The sequence below is a fragment of the Opisthocomus hoazin genome, chromosome 21 (assembly GCF_030867145.1).
Source record: "Opisthocomus hoazin isolate bOpiHoa1 chromosome 21, bOpiHoa1.hap1, whole genome shotgun sequence".
In the NCBI taxonomy this organism is placed as follows: Eukaryota; Metazoa; Chordata; class Aves; order Opisthocomiformes; family Opisthocomidae; genus Opisthocomus; species Opisthocomus hoazin.
In genome coordinates, this window is record NC_134434.1 from 2,629,050 (window position 1) to 2,644,866 (window position 15,817).

At 49.0% G+C, this 15,817-nt stretch overlaps 2 protein-coding genes across 4 annotated transcripts in view; both read right to left on the bottom strand.

Moving 5' to 3' along the window:
* Window positions 1-743: 743 nt before the first annotated feature.
* On the bottom strand, window positions 744-10,447 carry SLC25A19 (solute carrier family 25 member 19). Of its 2 annotated transcripts, none has more exons than XM_075440910.1 (7): window positions 10,362-10,447; window positions 10,006-10,152; window positions 9,343-9,498; window positions 8,384-8,554; window positions 7,240-7,423; window positions 5,766-5,896; window positions 744-4,567 (listed from the first exon to the last, which is right to left on the bottom strand). In XM_075440910.1, exons 2-7 carry the CDS (start codon window positions 10,129-10,131, stop codon window positions 4,367-4,369), a joined length of 969 nt encoding a protein of 322 aa, XP_075297025.1. In that variant the 5' UTR covers window positions 10,132-10,152; window positions 10,362-10,447; the 3' UTR covers window positions 744-4,366. The 2 variants fall into 2 exon arrangements, with proteins under 2 accessions (XP_075297025.1, XP_075297024.1); XM_075440909.1 differs by having other exon boundaries at window positions 10,348-10,447.
* A 1,385-nt stretch (window positions 10,448-11,832) lies between these two features.
* GRB2 (growth factor receptor bound protein 2) overlaps window positions 11,833-15,817 on the bottom strand; it is a 62,627-nt gene continuing 58,642 nt past the window's right edge. For both annotated transcript variants that reach the window (XM_075440887.1, XM_075440886.1), the window contains exons 5-6: window positions 15,518-15,686; window positions 11,833-14,123 (exon numbers count right to left, since the gene is read on the bottom strand). In XM_075440887.1, coding sequence (XP_075297002.1) covers window positions 13,938-14,123; window positions 15,518-15,686 — 355 coding nt within the window. In that variant the 3' untranslated portion in view covers window positions 11,833-13,937. The remainder of the gene's footprint in view (window positions 14,124-15,517; window positions 15,687-15,817) is intronic.

Below are 15,817 nucleotides of genomic sequence, written 5' to 3' on the forward strand. Positions count from 1 at the left end.
CTGCTCCCGGCTGCTCCCCGGGCTTCTCCCGGCTGCTCCCCCCGGGCACGGCCACCTGCTCCCAGCTGCTCCCCGGGCTGCTCCCCCCGGGCACGGCAGCCCCCCAGGCACCCCCTGACCCCTCCGCCCCTCTCCCAGCCGGCCCCGCAGGCTGCAGCACAGCAGCACAGAAAATCAACAGGGGAAAAAAAAAGATATTATAATAAAATGAGGAAAGAGGCGATGCACTAAATCCTTGCAACGAGAGCCGAGCGTGGTGTAACGTGCCGCACGTGTTTTCTCTGGAGTCCTCACCATTTTGCAGGGGAAGAGCCCGCAGGGTTAAAGCCTTGGCAGCACGTCGAGGACAGCGGAGCGGCCAGGCTGCTGACACCAAACAGCCTCGGGAAAGGCAGAACGGGCAGTTCGGGAACATTTTCCGCCGCGCTGTGTGGCCTGGCTGGATGCAAACAACGCCCGGACTGGTCCACAGCACGGGCGCGTGGCTCGGGCCCAGCCGCCGGGGCTCTGACGGCCCCTCTCGGGCACAGCGGTGGGACCGGGCTGCACAAACCCCCTCGGCCGATCGGTCCCCCTCGATGTGGTTCTCAGCAGCAGCACCCAAAGCGTCACCCCGCGTCGCAGAGGGGACGGGATGGCTCGGCCCGATGGTGATGAGCACCCAGGAGCCACAGCAGCCCCGTGGGACCCAGCTGAGCGTACGATGCACCGGGAGGAAAGGCATAAACAAACTGCAGCAAGACTTCAGCATAACAAAATATTTAATGTACCTTCTCTCCAAGGCAGGCACGCATTGTGCGCATTGTGCTCGGGTGCTTTCACACAACAGCAGCCGCAAAAGATCCACCCAGGCAGCACAGCCAAACGGCGCAGAGAATTACAGTTCTACATCACAAGAGAAACTTAAACCCAAGTTAAATACAATCTATTCCAAACCGAAGTGTAAAACATTCATTTCTTTTCAACGATGATGCTATGCGGCTCTGGGTGAGCACCCTGAGAAACCGTCCTGGGAGCCTGGCGAGCCAGCCGCGCTGCGGGAAACAGCGCGTCCATCACACACCGTGTGCGACAACGCTCTCCCGGGCGAGGCCAGCTAAGAGCGGTGGTGGATCCCCTACCCACCGCAGCGCGACTCATCTCCAACCCTTCGCCTGCTAAAGTGCTTTTGGACCTTCCGATGGTAAAAGGCACTAGAAGAAAACAAACGCAACCGCTGAGCAGCTTGTGAGGTGAATGTCAGGCAGTGCAAATCCCCGCTGACAGGATTGCATCAGCGTGAAATCCCAGCCATCCCCACGGGCGAAATCCGGCGCAGTCTCACAGCGAGCCAGCCACCGCGGTGAGTCACTTGACGCTGAACTGGTGTGTGCTTTCCGAGAGCAAATCCGTCCCACCACACGGGAGAGCAAGGTGACTGCAGATCGCTCCCATCTACCGCTCCTCTGATTCTAGGAAATCTAGCTTCAAACGGCGTGCGTTTCGCCAGAGGAGCATCAGAAATAGGACTTGTCCTCCTAGCGCTTCGCACTAAACCAGTCTCGTTCCCCAAAAGAAAACAACATTCCTGCTACAGTCCTTTCCCCAGTCAGCAAAGCGCGCGTCGGAAATTTATGAGCGACAGATGCGACTGTTGGACGCCACTTCCAGTATCGTCCAGTCGAGGTTGTCACGTCCTTGTCCCTCGCTCAGCAGAAGACCAGCTGCATTTATGGGCCTGTAACGTTTACGACGGACGCCCCAAAGGGATCCACAAACCAGGCTGCGTGCCAAAGCCCTCTGCCCAGGGAGTGTCTCTTCCACAGCCTGGGCCAGACTGGCACAACCACCTAAACTCTGACTTTGCTGTCTGTTGGATGCAGGCAAGCTCCCTGAACGCAGAGTGGAGGAAAAGAGTATCCCAGAGAGGAAAAGCTCCTCTGCACTCTCCACTGCTGCCCTCTCTGCGGAGCAGCCAAGTTACCTGCACCACCTCAAGCTCCACAGCACACCTGAACGTCATCTTAGCAGAGCTCTTTATTCTTCATCCCTGTGACAACCAAAGCAACTCACCCCCTGTTCCAGAGGCTCCATTTCCTGCCGCTGAGTTCCTAACCGGCTTCCCCCCATTTTGTGCAGTTCAACATAAAATGGAAAACAACAGTCTTGTACCGTTTAGACAGGATGGATGAGTCCCGACTTCCTCTGCATGCCTAGGTCAGCACAGAACGTTTTCTGCTGTGGCCAGTCCGGTCCCTGCTGACCATGACAGCATTCCTCTCTACCGGCAGCCAAAAGACAGGAACCATCCCAACCGGCTTGTGTCTGTTTCAAAAAGAGGTATTTCTCTCTCTCAGAAGGATGCCATGAGGTTAAGTTCGTTACTGGTTATGATGTCTTTCCAAGAACAGCAGAAGAACAATAAATAAAGGCAAAATATTGTTAAGAAGATTTTGGGGAAATCTTAGAAGAGCCTGAATAACGCAGGAAAACGCCAGCAGGATTGAGGCACTTTGAGAAACTTTACTCCTCATTCTTTGCATATTCTCCTCTAAGAAAATGCCTATTTTTAGAGTACGTGCAGCTAACACTCCCTCTTCGAGGCTCAGATATTGGCCTCCTGCCTGACACTGACACTGCTCAGTGAATTCAATTTCAAGCTCTCAAAGTCACCTGCGGTGAAACAGCCACTTTGCACTCCCAAGACCTCAAACCACAGCAAAGTTATTTGGCCTGGGCTTGTCAGGCATCTCTCTCCATATCTCGGCCACCAGTGAAACAGCTGCTCTTTAAAAACAGCCTCTCCCAATAGTTCAGGATAAGTGAGCAATGCTGATATGCTCCAAATCGCCAGGAGAAGTTGTGTCAACAGAATGGAATTGGTCACGCTGGAATCTGGCCAGGCCATTTGGGATTAACACCGTGAATACTGCAAAACAGCCACAAAAAGTTCTGCCCTGAGGGAAGAACCGACAAACCATCCTCTAAATCACTGCCACGCTCTGCCCCTTCTGCTACTCGCCAGATGACATAAATGCTTTTGTATCACAGAGGCTCTTCCTCAGAAGTCTGCCTTCCAACAGGCTGGTCCAGCCACACCCTGCTCAGCTTGAAAAAACCAGAGAATAAAAGAGGAGGAAGAAAGCAATTTTCCTCTTTTTCCCTGTTACATAAACCAGTTGTTTTTTTTTTAACTACTCACAAAACCTTTGAAACTCTGAAAAAAACCACTTCTCCAGCTCTAATTCAATCCCCCTTTTCTTGCCAAACACCATGCTAAGCCAACCAATTCCGATCTGATGTTCAGTCCTCCCACTTCAGCTAATCTTGTCAAAACGTTTTAATCTGTTAGCACCACTGTAGGGCTGAGGTTCAGAAATGTTTTGAGGCCACTACAGAAATACTTGCTACAAACATTCAAAAGTGGTATTAAAAAAAAAAAAAGGACATTTACTAGTTTCCACAGGACTTTTCCTTCATTCTTTCGTCTTAGACTAAATATTTCTAAAACTCTACACAGCATTTGTTTACTCACTGCACTGAAGCAAAGAACCCTGAAGTGAGAACTGGGCTTGTGCGTTGAATCCCCTCAGAGCAGGGGTCTTAATCTGCCGGTCTACTTGTAAAGAGCGTGACTGAGGCAATGCAACACCCTAAGAGATGCACGGCAAGACATGCAGGAAGAGAAAGGAGCACTTCGGATACAATCAAGCTCACCAGAGTTAGAAGAAAGTTTGGGGCAGCACAATCCACTAGAAGATTCAGTGTTTAAGGTGGCTGAGAATGCACAGCCAGCAAGGGGCAATCAAGAAGCAGCAGCTGGCAGCAAAGAAAAGGAAAACCAAGGTTCTGTGCATACTAAAGAGGTTTTTAACTGACTTCACAACAGCAGGATAGAGCTACCTGTGCAACACGGAGAAAAGAACATGGTGCAAAGAGCAGGCCATAGAGCAAGGAAATGGAGCTGTGCAGATGCAGTGACAGGCAGTGACGCAGAGCGGTTACGCAGCATTAGCTAGGCCAGGATCCCTCTCTCTGATCCCAAGCAAGCGCAGGAATTCACCCACTTTACCGGGTGCCTTTCCAGAGCACAGTCTCTGCTAGGTAGTTGTCTGCTTGGTTCCTCACTGCCCCCACTAAATGCATGCTGATGTTAGAGGAGACAGAGAAAAAAAGTGCTCAGTTGAACAGCTTCCAGCAAGGCAGTTCAGGGTCTCCAGCAGAACTGCAGTCGCCTTCTCCTTCTGCTCGGTCCTAGGAGGTGACGTCCTACAGGCTGGTGGAGCTCTGGGAGCTCTGACATTTCCCAGATGCTCATGACAGAGCAAAGCCATCAGCTTCCCCTCCTCCAGGAGAACATCAGGCAGCCACATACTTTGTGGCCCTTTCAGCCTTCCTTCCTGGTGATGCTGTCGGTGTTCCTCAGGGCACACAGCAGGCTGCAGAACAACTCGTACCAAAAGAAGATGAGGCCGGTAGAGACAGCAGCCTTCAGCAAGCTGGGTGAAAGGCCCTTGAAGAATCCACCTGGGCCCTCCTCTCGTGCGATCTGCCTTATGCAGTCCAGGAGACCCCGATACATCCGTACCTGGGAGAGAAATGGCAAAGAGGTTAAACAGGAGAAATCCAGGACAACTTATCTGGAAAAGAACAGAGAGCCCCAAGCTATACCATGAAACATGATGTAGATGTGCAGCCTGGAGATGCCTTTCTGGCTATTGATACAACTGAAAGTTTCAGAGAGTCAGTTCGTAGAGAGTAGGATAGAGGAAAAGCCACCAGCAATGGCTTATGCAAATCATTTTAATTGAACGCCCGTAAAATCTTTATGCTACAACAGCATGTATTATTTATGGTACAAGTTTGTGAAGTAATTATTTCAGATTGTGCTGCTACAGTTTTCCCTCCTCTTCACTCTCTAAGGGGGGACAACTTTCCATTTTTCTGACAGAAAGGAATCAAAGCTACAGCACTTAAGAATCCCTAAATTAGCGACCTGCATGTCATTGCGTCACGCTGCGAAGGTTTAACAACTTGTGACACATCAATATTAAAAACAAATTCTGTACCTCGCTGGAAGAGGAAAAGCATTCAATGCAATAGGCTAAGACTTCAAATTCCTATCCCAGAGTCTCTTGAGGTACAGACTGATTTACTTCTCAGATCCAAGGAATTTGAAGGAAAAAGGAAAATTTCTGGATTCCACGGAAAACAAGAGATAGTTCCTTGAAAGATCTGTATTTGTCTTACAGCGTACTTCGAGATGGTAAGGATGGTGCTAAAGAACACCAGAAGTATTTAATTTGCTTTGAATTTCAGGATGTTCTGTACATAAGACACATGCTGAACACTTGGTGCCCATTCCTTGTATCAAAATATTAATCGCAGAAAAGGATCCTGACAGCCAGGCGATCCCAGCATAAAGCTGGAGTCATCCTCTGCTGGTAACTTGGTCCTGAATCACAAATACCAAGCTGCAACTAGAAAAGTAAAGTAAATTGAAACCTCTTTTCCTGCCTAACTCATCCCCAGCTCTGAGACAGCCAACCTGATGGAGACGGACGAGCAGGCAGAGCACAGGTATGCTGGACAATGTCATAAAATGAACCCCTTTTATTCATGCAGCTATTCCCATTATTAAGTGAGACCAACGTTCAGCTCCCAGAAGTTCCCCGGGAGCTCCCAACCCGTGAATCATCACTGCATTCTGGTGCAGCGGACTGGCTCTGGGTTGTCTTGAGGCAAACCCATATTCACAAAAATCAGTCAATTCCAACATTTCTCACCTGCCCAAAGGCTGCCCGGGCATGCTCAAAGCCACCCACTTGCAGTCGTTTTTTGAACAGGTCAAAAGGGTAAGTGAGGGTTTTGCTGATGATTCCAGCGCAGCTGCCACAAACAAGGTTTTTAACATTCCCTGAGAAACAGAAAGGAGAGAGGACAGCGGGGACGGAAAAAAGGGGATTAGCAGTAAGTTCTGATCAAAGACCATGAGACATAAGTAAAAAAATTACTTTTCATAAGCAAGCCACATCACTACTTCTGCATAGTTTAGGCCACAGAACCTCAATCCGTATTTTCTACGTCAGGCCTGCAATGTCACAGAATCACAGAATCACAGAATAGTAGGGGTTGGAAGGGACCTCTGTGGGTCACCCAGTCCAACCCTCCTGCCGAAGCAGGGTCACCCAGAGCAGGCTGCACAGGACCTTGTCCAGGCGTGTCTTGAATATCTCCAGAGAAGGAGACTCCACAACCTCCCTGGGCAAAATTGGAGCCAGAGCATTAACAGCTCACCTTGGCTCGTTACGCTGATTTATGCTTTTGCTCTGCCAAGTGGCATCGCACAAAAACCCCCAGCCACCAGAGAACCTGCCACGAATGGATGGAAAGGTTTTAATGCCCCCCAGTAAAAGCCTAGTCACTGGAAATCTTGCGCTCCTGATTGCTCAAAGTGACTTACTCAGGACTGGAATCAGTCACAAGCTGACCCTGCCTGATGATTTCAGAGGCTTGTGCGAAATGAGTTTTGTGATACTGGACTTCTTCCTGACAAACATGAGTTCCCAGCACAAAACCACCATCAGCCTCTGCCATCTACAAATAAATATGCAGACATGATATTGAAAAGTCTAGTTCCTCTACTTGAGGTAATTCCACTGAGGAATTCAAATCCAAAACCACGCTGATGCTGCAAACGCTCTCTCTCAGGGAGGCACTAGTGCCTCAAACTGCCCAGGTAACAGGTCGCATCAGGATGAGGTTCTCTTATAATGGAGTTAGAAATCAACCTAAAAATATCAAACTAAAAGCTTGACAGTTTAAAATTAGGCTAAATGAATCCTCTTCTGTAACAGCTATGCTGGAATCTGCAGGCAGATTTCCTGAGGAAATCCAAGGGTCCTGTCCCCACAGCACTAACGAAACAGAGAAAGATTGCGTCAGCAGTGCGTTCCTCCAGTATCAGCAACGTGACACAGCTCAGGAAAGGGCACCCTGGCCTGTGACACTTCACTTGCCCATCCACTCACATTTCCACCACGGTCAGAACATAACACGAGCTGTTTGTAAGCTTGACTGTAGTTACTTTCACAGTATCGGTGCAGGGGTAAGAATGAGAGATAGGAAACTGAGATACTTTTCAGATGTTGCATCAAAAAGGGTGATAGGATAGAAAACTGAGCTTATGCCCGTTTTCCAAACTAGCATTCATCCTCTCTTTCTCTCCAGATTGCAGACATCCCTCTCTCAAGTGCCCACCTCCTTTCTTTCCTTCGGCTGGAATCACCCATTCAGAAAACTGTTGCAGGATGTTGTAGAAGGAGAACTGGAGACCAGCGTATGGAAAGACAGCAATGATTGTGGGGGTCAAGCCTCTGTAGAAAGTCCAAGGCCCTTCTGTCTGGTACATCGTCACCACCGCATGGCGAAGGTTGTGATAGACCTAGACAAGAAAGAAGAGGCTGACTCTCTAGCGAAACAGGCTAAAAAGCAGCAAACCAAAGGTCAGGTTATTTCCCAGGAATGAGGACAGGTATTTCCAGCTGCCCAAAATACAACTGACCGATATTCAGCGCATAGCGATGAACAAAGTGATTTTGTACATCTTCACAGCATATTCTCACACAGCCCTTGTGACTCTCCTAAGTAACCTGACAACCTAAATCTGCCTCCGGGCCACGAGAGACTAACTGCACAAACGATCGTCAGCTCTGCACCGAAAGGCCTGGGCTGACATTGTATCCCATACCCAAGCTGTGCTTCTGAGGGGAAGAAACAGAGCCAAGACCTGTGGCCTGAGACCACTTGCATCACAGACATGATTATTTTGCTCTTAACAGCTCTGCTTGCTCCTGCAACAGAATTCATATACTATATATTGTGATTCTGCTGCAGGCTAGGTCAAAAACCAGAAATGGCTCTGATACAAATCCACATGAGTCTGGGTGTTACAGACTTAATTACCATGGAGACCATTTCTTGCATAAGTAAGAACATGAAACACAGGTGAAAGGTGACTGGTTTCAAGTATCATCCCTGTCGTTATCTAAACATGACTCTGCAGAAGCGGGAAGTTTCAAACACACCATGTTGGACAGACTGGGGAGCCTATTCTGTAAATGGCCAACACCCAGAATTAAATTGATTTATCCTGTTAAGGACAGTTTCTCCTTTCTGCATCACCTGTCAGGAGTCAAACACAATCAGGAGCAGCAAAACATAATTAAGAAAGCTGTGTCAACAGCACAGAGGGTAACTTGGCAACAGCACAAACATCGCCCAATAACAGCACCTGCTCCTTTAGCTAACCCACAGTCACACATTTCAAACCTCTTGCATTCACACGCGTGAAATATTGCTACTGCTAGGGATAATAATTCCAAGCATTAATCCTCAACCATACCTTAGGCTCACCCTGAGCAGCAAAGCGGGTACGTAGTGTGTCAACAGGCTGAACTGCAACAGTGGCTGTGCAAGCAGCCAGTCCACCGCAGACGAAGTGCACAAAGGAATCGCGGGCGTTGTATGAGGTGACGTTGTGCACCAGTTTTGTCAAGCTTTCAAACGCCATAAACTTGCAGAAATAAACATACAGAGGCCAAGGAGTCAACCCTTATCACTGACACAGACCTCCCACTCCTCTCTTGTTTCACCAAGAGCTCCACCCACCGCTTGTAACCACCTTCTCTCTCTGTCCTTCAAAAGTCCTCCCCAACTTGCAACCTGTGGGAGCACGTGCTCAAAGAATACCTTGTAAAAAACACTGAGCAGCCCAGGGAATGCTTGGAATGTTCTCACCTCTGACACTTCTGCTAAATCTTGCATTTAAAATTGTGAAAAACTTATTTTAACGTTCTAAGTATCCTGAAGAACATTTGCTATATTACAGATACACTGTCCATTACTCTTTCAACCACTGCTCATAAAACATGTTGTTAACACCTACAAATCAAGCATAACAATGCTGCATAAAACACCGTCATCAGCTTCACTGAGTTTTTAACTAATAAGCTGTTAGGGTGACAGCGTGAACCAAAGCAAAAAACTACACAGGCTTGGAACATGAACAGCTGAGTGTCAGGAAAAAAAACAGCGCTTGTCTATGACACCAGATGCAGACAGAACTCTGCTCTAGCTGCTCTCCAGGCTGGCCAGGCAGGCCGTTCAGCAAGCTCAGGAACATCAACTTAGGAATTCTACATCAGCATTATACAACCACACATCTTTGAGACTGAAGCTGGCTTGCATCAGTACAGTTTAAACCTGAACCTTCCTGCGTCTGCCCACGCAGCCGTCTTGAAGAGAAGCAAAGCAGAGTCCTGTGTTCGTACGCTGGGCCCGACTGATGTCCGGTCACCTTACCTGAACAGCTCCGTAGCCAACTGAAAGGAACTGAGCAGGAACATGGCCCTTCCAGAAGGCTACCAATCCCTCTTCCTGGAAGATGCGCTGTACAGCTTGCAAGATGCCATGATACTTAGCCCCTGGCTTTCTGGAGGAGAGCTGCTCGATCTGAAGCTGGAAGAAAACAGAGAAAATATTTTCAATTCCATGTCACATTCCAACCAGGTTCAAGTATCCAATTCAGGAATTTACGGCCCTGTCAGCCAACCAATGCTAAGAGATGACATTCTGCATTCCTGCAGAATCACACCTGGAACTGACTGGGATGTTCTTTACACTGGGCTCTACAACAAAAACACGCACGCAACACAGAGGCAATCAGCAGGGATGATGGTGAAATTCAGTCAGACAGCAGAGATCATTCAGAGAAACAGAGAAAGAAAACAAACTGTGAAAAAGACCCGATGCCATTCAAAGGCAGAAGTTCAGTTCTACAAACAGGGGCGGTGGACACAAGACAGCGCTGCTACCGTGCATCACCTGCACGCAATGCAGGCGAGGGCTGACGGCAGACCCTGCTCTCTGCTTGCACGGGTGACCTCTGCATCCAGGACAAGCCCAGCTCCACTCCGTAACAGGCTCCTTCACCCCCTGTCCCCACGCACGCCACGAGGAAGGTACCTGAAAGCGGATCTTGATGACATCCAAGGGGCTGACGAGGACCCGGGTGACCAAGCCGGACGCTGACCCTGCTGCGGCTGCTTCCACCGTGGAGACGCACCTGGCCTCCGGGTCATAGCCGACCATGCCTGCCCGCTGCCCCGCAGCCTGGGCAGGGGACAGGGGCCCCAGTCAGCCCTCCCACGGCAAGGAGCCCTCCCCGCTCCTCCCCTCACCAGGGCTCTACAGCCTCCCCCCCACAGCTTCCCCCACCCCACGGGCCCACAGACCCCCTCCTCACCCCACACCCCCTCCTCTCCCCTCGGGCCACGCAAAGCCCCCCGCCCCACAACCGCCCCTCACCCCCCAGCAGGCACCGGGGGGGACGCGGAGCCGAAGCGCGGGCGGGCCGGCCGGCTGGCTCCCGTCCGCGGCTCAGGGCGGCGGCGCACGGCCGCTGCCGGCTCCCCGCCGCGGGCCCCGCCGCGCCGCCTCACCCGCCCGCGCACCGCGCCTGCGCGCCGCGGGGGGCGCTGGGAAATGTAGTCCCGGCGGCGCGCCCCGGGCAGCGCGGGGACGAACGGAGGGGGCCCGGCCGCGGGCTTTGCGGGAGCACCCCGCGCGGCTGACAGCACAGGCAGCGGCCGTTCAGGCTGCCTTTTTTTTGGGTTTTTTTTGTTTTTTTGCGGTCGAGCACCAGCTGCGCCGAGCCAGCTGCCAAAGCGGAGAGCGGACCCGCGGAGCAATGGCTGGCCCACGGCGGGTCTTCGCCCGGCCTCGGCGTTAGACGGCCGCAGCAGCAGCGGCAAACATTGGTCTTCCCTCTATAAACCACCAGCAAAGGCAGATTTTGTAATCTTTTCAGCAGCTGCCCAAGGTGTGAGTAACACGGGATTCTGAGGAAGCGAGAATCTGGAGGAGCTCTGCTGTAGCACAAGAGCCAAGAGCTCCAAACCGCGCTGCAAATCATTTCTGTATTGACTTCACCGTCACAAATGAAAAACAAAGCACTAATCATGGGAATACCCAGGCGTTTCTGAGCAACCACAGACTGCTTGACTACATCTGGACTTGAGCACAGTAATGGTGAGCAGCTGCTGAACAGCCACCCAGCCCCTCGTGTGGGCCGGCTCCTGTTGGGAATTAAAATCGGTTACAAACTCACCGGGACTTTGCAAACATCAGCAAAGGCTGGGAAGCAGCTGCAGAGCCAACAGACAGGCAGCTCCCGGCAGGTAACCCGCCAAGCTGCCCGCACACCTTCTCAGCACAGCCGAGCACTTCTCCGGGCAACCGAAGCAGAAACCATCTGCAAGGCTCCGATCAGGCCGAGCAAAAGCTCCCGCGACAGCCTGAGCCACGGCTGCTGTGCTCACACAGGTCATACGCCCATCTTCCCCTCCGTCCTTCAGCAAGACTCTCCAGAAATAATTGGTTTACCCTTCTCCATTGCCGGCTCCTCACGACACTACAGTCCGTACCACGGGGCACTTCAGCGATTTGGTAAAAAGCTTAGAAAAAGGCAAGGGAAGACACAGCGAAGTGCCACCCGTTTGCTCAGTGGAGAGATACACGGTCTTGAGGCCTGGAAGCGACACCATCATCCCTTTCCGCCGCTATCCACGATGCCACACGTGCCGAGTGAAGGGCTCCCCGGTGACGGAGCTTTAACGAGTAACGAATTCAGCCAGGCACACCGAGACTGAACTACAACGCTACAGAGTCCGAGGCCTTCAGGCCAGAGCACACCTTACAGCTTTCGCCTCCCACAGAAATTTAGTGGCCTATAAATTAGGTCGATCAGTTATATTTTGGTCAGTTAACTGAAATAACAGACAGATGCTCAAGTGAAGAATTCAATGTATATTTATTATTCACAGTTAATTACTATCTACCAAATGCTGCTGCAGAGTTAAAGGATTAAGTACATAGGCCTTTTTTATTTAAACACTGATTTTTTTTTTTAATATATATACACACACAAGACATACGTCTGCAAGGCTGCATGATATACACCAATTCCAAAATAAGGAAACAATCAAATGGTCCAGGTGTAGAATGCCATAGATTCCTTTTCCAATCACTTTACAAAGAAGGAAGAAAGTGAGTAACAGCTAGCAAGGAGAGGGGGAGAAAGTAATACTCTACAGGACAGCTCTCTCTTTCATCTGCTGGAAAATTAAAGTGTAAGGCAGAGTCCATCTCAGGAATAAAACATTTGTAACACTTAGTACAAAAAAAGGCACCCTCCAACAAAAGATTGCCTGTGCTTAGGCAGGGCGGGAGGAGATCTCCGCTGCAGTTTTTGGATTCGTTGGTGGGGTGAAGGGATCCAGCCAAATGGCCTTCAAAAGGAAAAATAACGCAACTGAAGATTGGCACAGAGAGCGGTGCAGCTTGATTGCTTTCCTTTCCGTCCAATTTAACGTCACACTGCTCTGGTGGAGGAGCAAATGGCCACAATAAATGCCATTATGGTGCAGGGTGGGGATTACAGTCATCACACAGCCTGCTGTGAATGGGGAGTGGGGTGGGGGGAGTCTACTTCAACAGTAACACTGACCTGAGGCGGGAGGAGAAACTGGAGAACAGTGATGCCAACCCCACTCTTCAAGAGCAACACGACTGCAAATATTCCCTATCCAGGCCAAAGAGACAGGCTTATCACATGCATCACGTAGAAACATTCACTAATAGCATAAAGTTTTTTCAAGCACTATTTCTTGAGGTTTCTCTGCATTATAAAGTTTTCCATCAAAGGAATGTACATTTTGTAGGACATCTCAGGGCTACCATTTCTCAAATTCCCCCCTTAACCCTCCCTCCCCAAAATATTCTTCCTCATTTTCCCTGGTCACAACTTCCCCCTTTCTCTTACTTCTTTTGAGGCTCCTGGTTGCAGCTCCCCACCTCTGAGCAGCCTAAGCTGCCACGTGAATGCCTTGATTTTATTTTCCTTGGAGTAAGGAAAGTTGAACAGTAAGACAAATCTTAAGATTAAAGCTCCATCTCTGTTTGCAGATTTTTCTCAAATGTCCATTGATAACACCACCCTCCTTTACACCCTTTCCCCAAAAGTATTTATTTACACATAGGCAGAAAACACCCCTCTGAAAAGCTCTGGACTGTCCTTTTAACTTAAAAAATAACAAAAAAGAAAATAAGGGAAAGGCACTATGGAAAAAATTACAGAATGTGCTCAACCGTACACCTTTAAGAAAAAACAAAAAAGCTGTCAGCACAGCATTAACAGACTTCAGTTGTACGTTGGAGATTCTCAAAGCAGCTCTGTGACTCAAAAGAAAATAAAACAAAACAAAATCAACACAACTCTTCTCCCTTCCCCTGCTTGGAAGCTGCTGAGCTTCAGAAGAAAGTGCCAAAGGAGAAGAGACAATAAAAATTAGATTAACACCTCATCTTTTCCAGGCAAGAAGAGCTGAATGTTGAAGGCAAAAGCAGACTGATGATTTTTGTTTTTTGTTAAAGGCAGGACTGTGGATTTGGTTCTTCTCTCATGTCCCTTCATGTCAAATGAAGACCGTTTGCAGAGAGAGAAAATACTAGCAGAGTTTCTCCCTTTTCCTTTAACTGCATGGCTAGGACTTTATATGGCATTAAAACTTCATGCACTGATGGACAGAGAAGGAGGGGGAAACAAGAAGAGTGAACGAAAGGGGGTAACCCAGGAGCAGCTGAGGAAATCTGTTATTTTCATTTTTTTCTCTCTCTTTTTTTTTTTTTTTCCTTTTTAAAGGTAAGTTTTGGTGTTTAAGTTGAACTCTTCCCCCCCCGCCCCTGAAGTTCCGTACTGAGTGAAGGAGGATCACCTCACCGTGAAAGGTGACTCAGGTTTTATCGCCGTGTGTTTTTTAGGTCACTGGCTGCAGTTAGGCTCTGTATGTGTATTTACTGTTTCTCTGGTTTCTTTAAATAATCTCTAATATTTATCTCTAGATGTTCCGGTTCACTGGGGTCACATAGTTGCGTGGAAACATGCCCGTCTGTCCGTGGCAGCCTCCCTTCCACCAGTTGGGGTCAGAATTGTCAAGGACTTGGATAAAGTCTCCGCGACGGAAGCCCAGCTCTCCCTCCTCCTGGGGATCAAAATCAAAGAGGGCCTGAACGTATGTTGGTTGCTGAAAGGGGAAAGAAAAACATACACCAAGTGAGAATCACCCACAGCACTCGAGAGATCTGCTCCCTCAGACAGGAGCTTAACTTACACCAGAGCTTAACAATAAACATCCGGGCTGCTGCAGTTCCCTGCAAGCCAGCTTCCAACATCAGTAACGAGATGCTAAAACAAGAAAGCACAGTCTATAGAAAACCTTACAAAAAAGTCAAGTTTCTGTGAAAGAGCCAAAACAAAGACAAGGAGATGACTCCGATGCTTTCCTAGTGTTCTCCAGTCTTCATGACCCACTGTAAATCCATACTCCATTGCGATACAACCGTCTTGTTGCTTATTCATCCTGTTTTCACCAACTGATCGCATGAGTATTACTAACCTACCTAACACTGTGAGACACAAAGCTCCCCTTGAAAACTGGATGTTGGCATTTTATAGATTTTCCTCAAAACTCTCCAATATCAAGAAATTCTGTCACAGAGCGTTTTGCCTGGTCAGCAAACGCTCCCATTCTTACGGAAAAGCTAACAGCTAATTTAAAATGCATCTGCATTCTTAAAATCGTGAGGCTAGGAAGGTATCTTCATGCTCGTATTTTCAGCCAGCTGTTTTCTCATCCTCTGTTCATCACTGACCCGCCAGCGCAGAGCCAGATGCTAATTCAGCCAAACTGTGGCAAAGGGTGCCCGCAGCACCTGGAGAGCAGTACGAGTTCCACACCCCTTGCCTTCAAGCTAGAACTAGAATGCTACACATGGAGGAAAAAGGATGTTTATCCAAAGATCGACCAAAGATCCAGTTACATGCAACATAACATGCTGATTGCCCTGGCAAATAGAACAAAACAAAGAGCTGGATACACACAGGCTGCTCCGCTGGCACTGAGCATAGTTCTTGGTTTTTCTTGACACTGGCTAGATCCAAACCAGCAGGCTAGAGATGTTCCACATGCTGCTACCCGTAACCACCTCTTCAGGAAAGACGAGTACCAAAACTCCACTGGCTGCAGAGAGGTACAGTTCTGGCTATAAGCCAGTTCAAACAGAATTACCCTTTTTACTGTGTTCTGAAACAGAAGTAAACCCATTTTCAATTCACAGGAATCAGATGACCTTCCTGCAACAGTACCCACAAACACCGAGAAAAGTGCTCAAGCAGCAACACCACCACTTTGCCAGAACTGAAAGGGAGACCAGGGAGGTAGCAGGTAGGCTTTGCACAAACATCCAGCTGTTTCCCAGCATAACTCTGGCTGCGGGATCTACAGATACACTTCCACAGACAAGAAAAACGTCAGTCAGCTTCTTTCCATCCCTATTCATTTACTCTAAGATGCAATCTCACTTCAGACTGTGGTTGCAATAGTCTAAACAGTGCACCCTACGAGGACACTCCTCTTACCTGTGGCACCTGTTCAATGTCCCGGAGAAATATTTGCTGGTTCCTGGAGACAGATGTGGATCTGTGATAATCTACCAGCTCGTTCAAAGAATTGAACTTCACCACCCAGAGGAAATACTTGCCAGCCCCATCTCTAAGCACCTTAAAGTGCTGCACATCATTTCCAAACCTGTGCAGAAAGAATGAAGAACACAAAAAAAAGCACATTATTAGTCACTGAGTACTCCTCACTTTTGGGATCGTCAGCAAAGAATTTGGAACAAAAAGGTCCTTCGGGGCACAGTGAAAACTGTCAGTGAC

Coding starts and splice junctions, on each gene's coding strand:
- SLC25A19 (XM_075440910.1), bottom strand. CDS start 10,131: ATGGTCGGCTATGACCCGGAGGCCAGGTGCGTCTCCACGGTGGAAGCA. Junction 9,499..10,005: donor TCATCAAGATCCGCTTTCAG/GTACCTTCCTCG, acceptor GTTTTCTTCCAG/CTTCAGATCGAGCAGCTCTC. Junction 5,897..7,239: donor AGCCGAAGGAAAGAAAGGAG/GTGGGCACTTGA, acceptor TCTGTTTCTCAG/GGAATGTTAAAAACCTTGTT.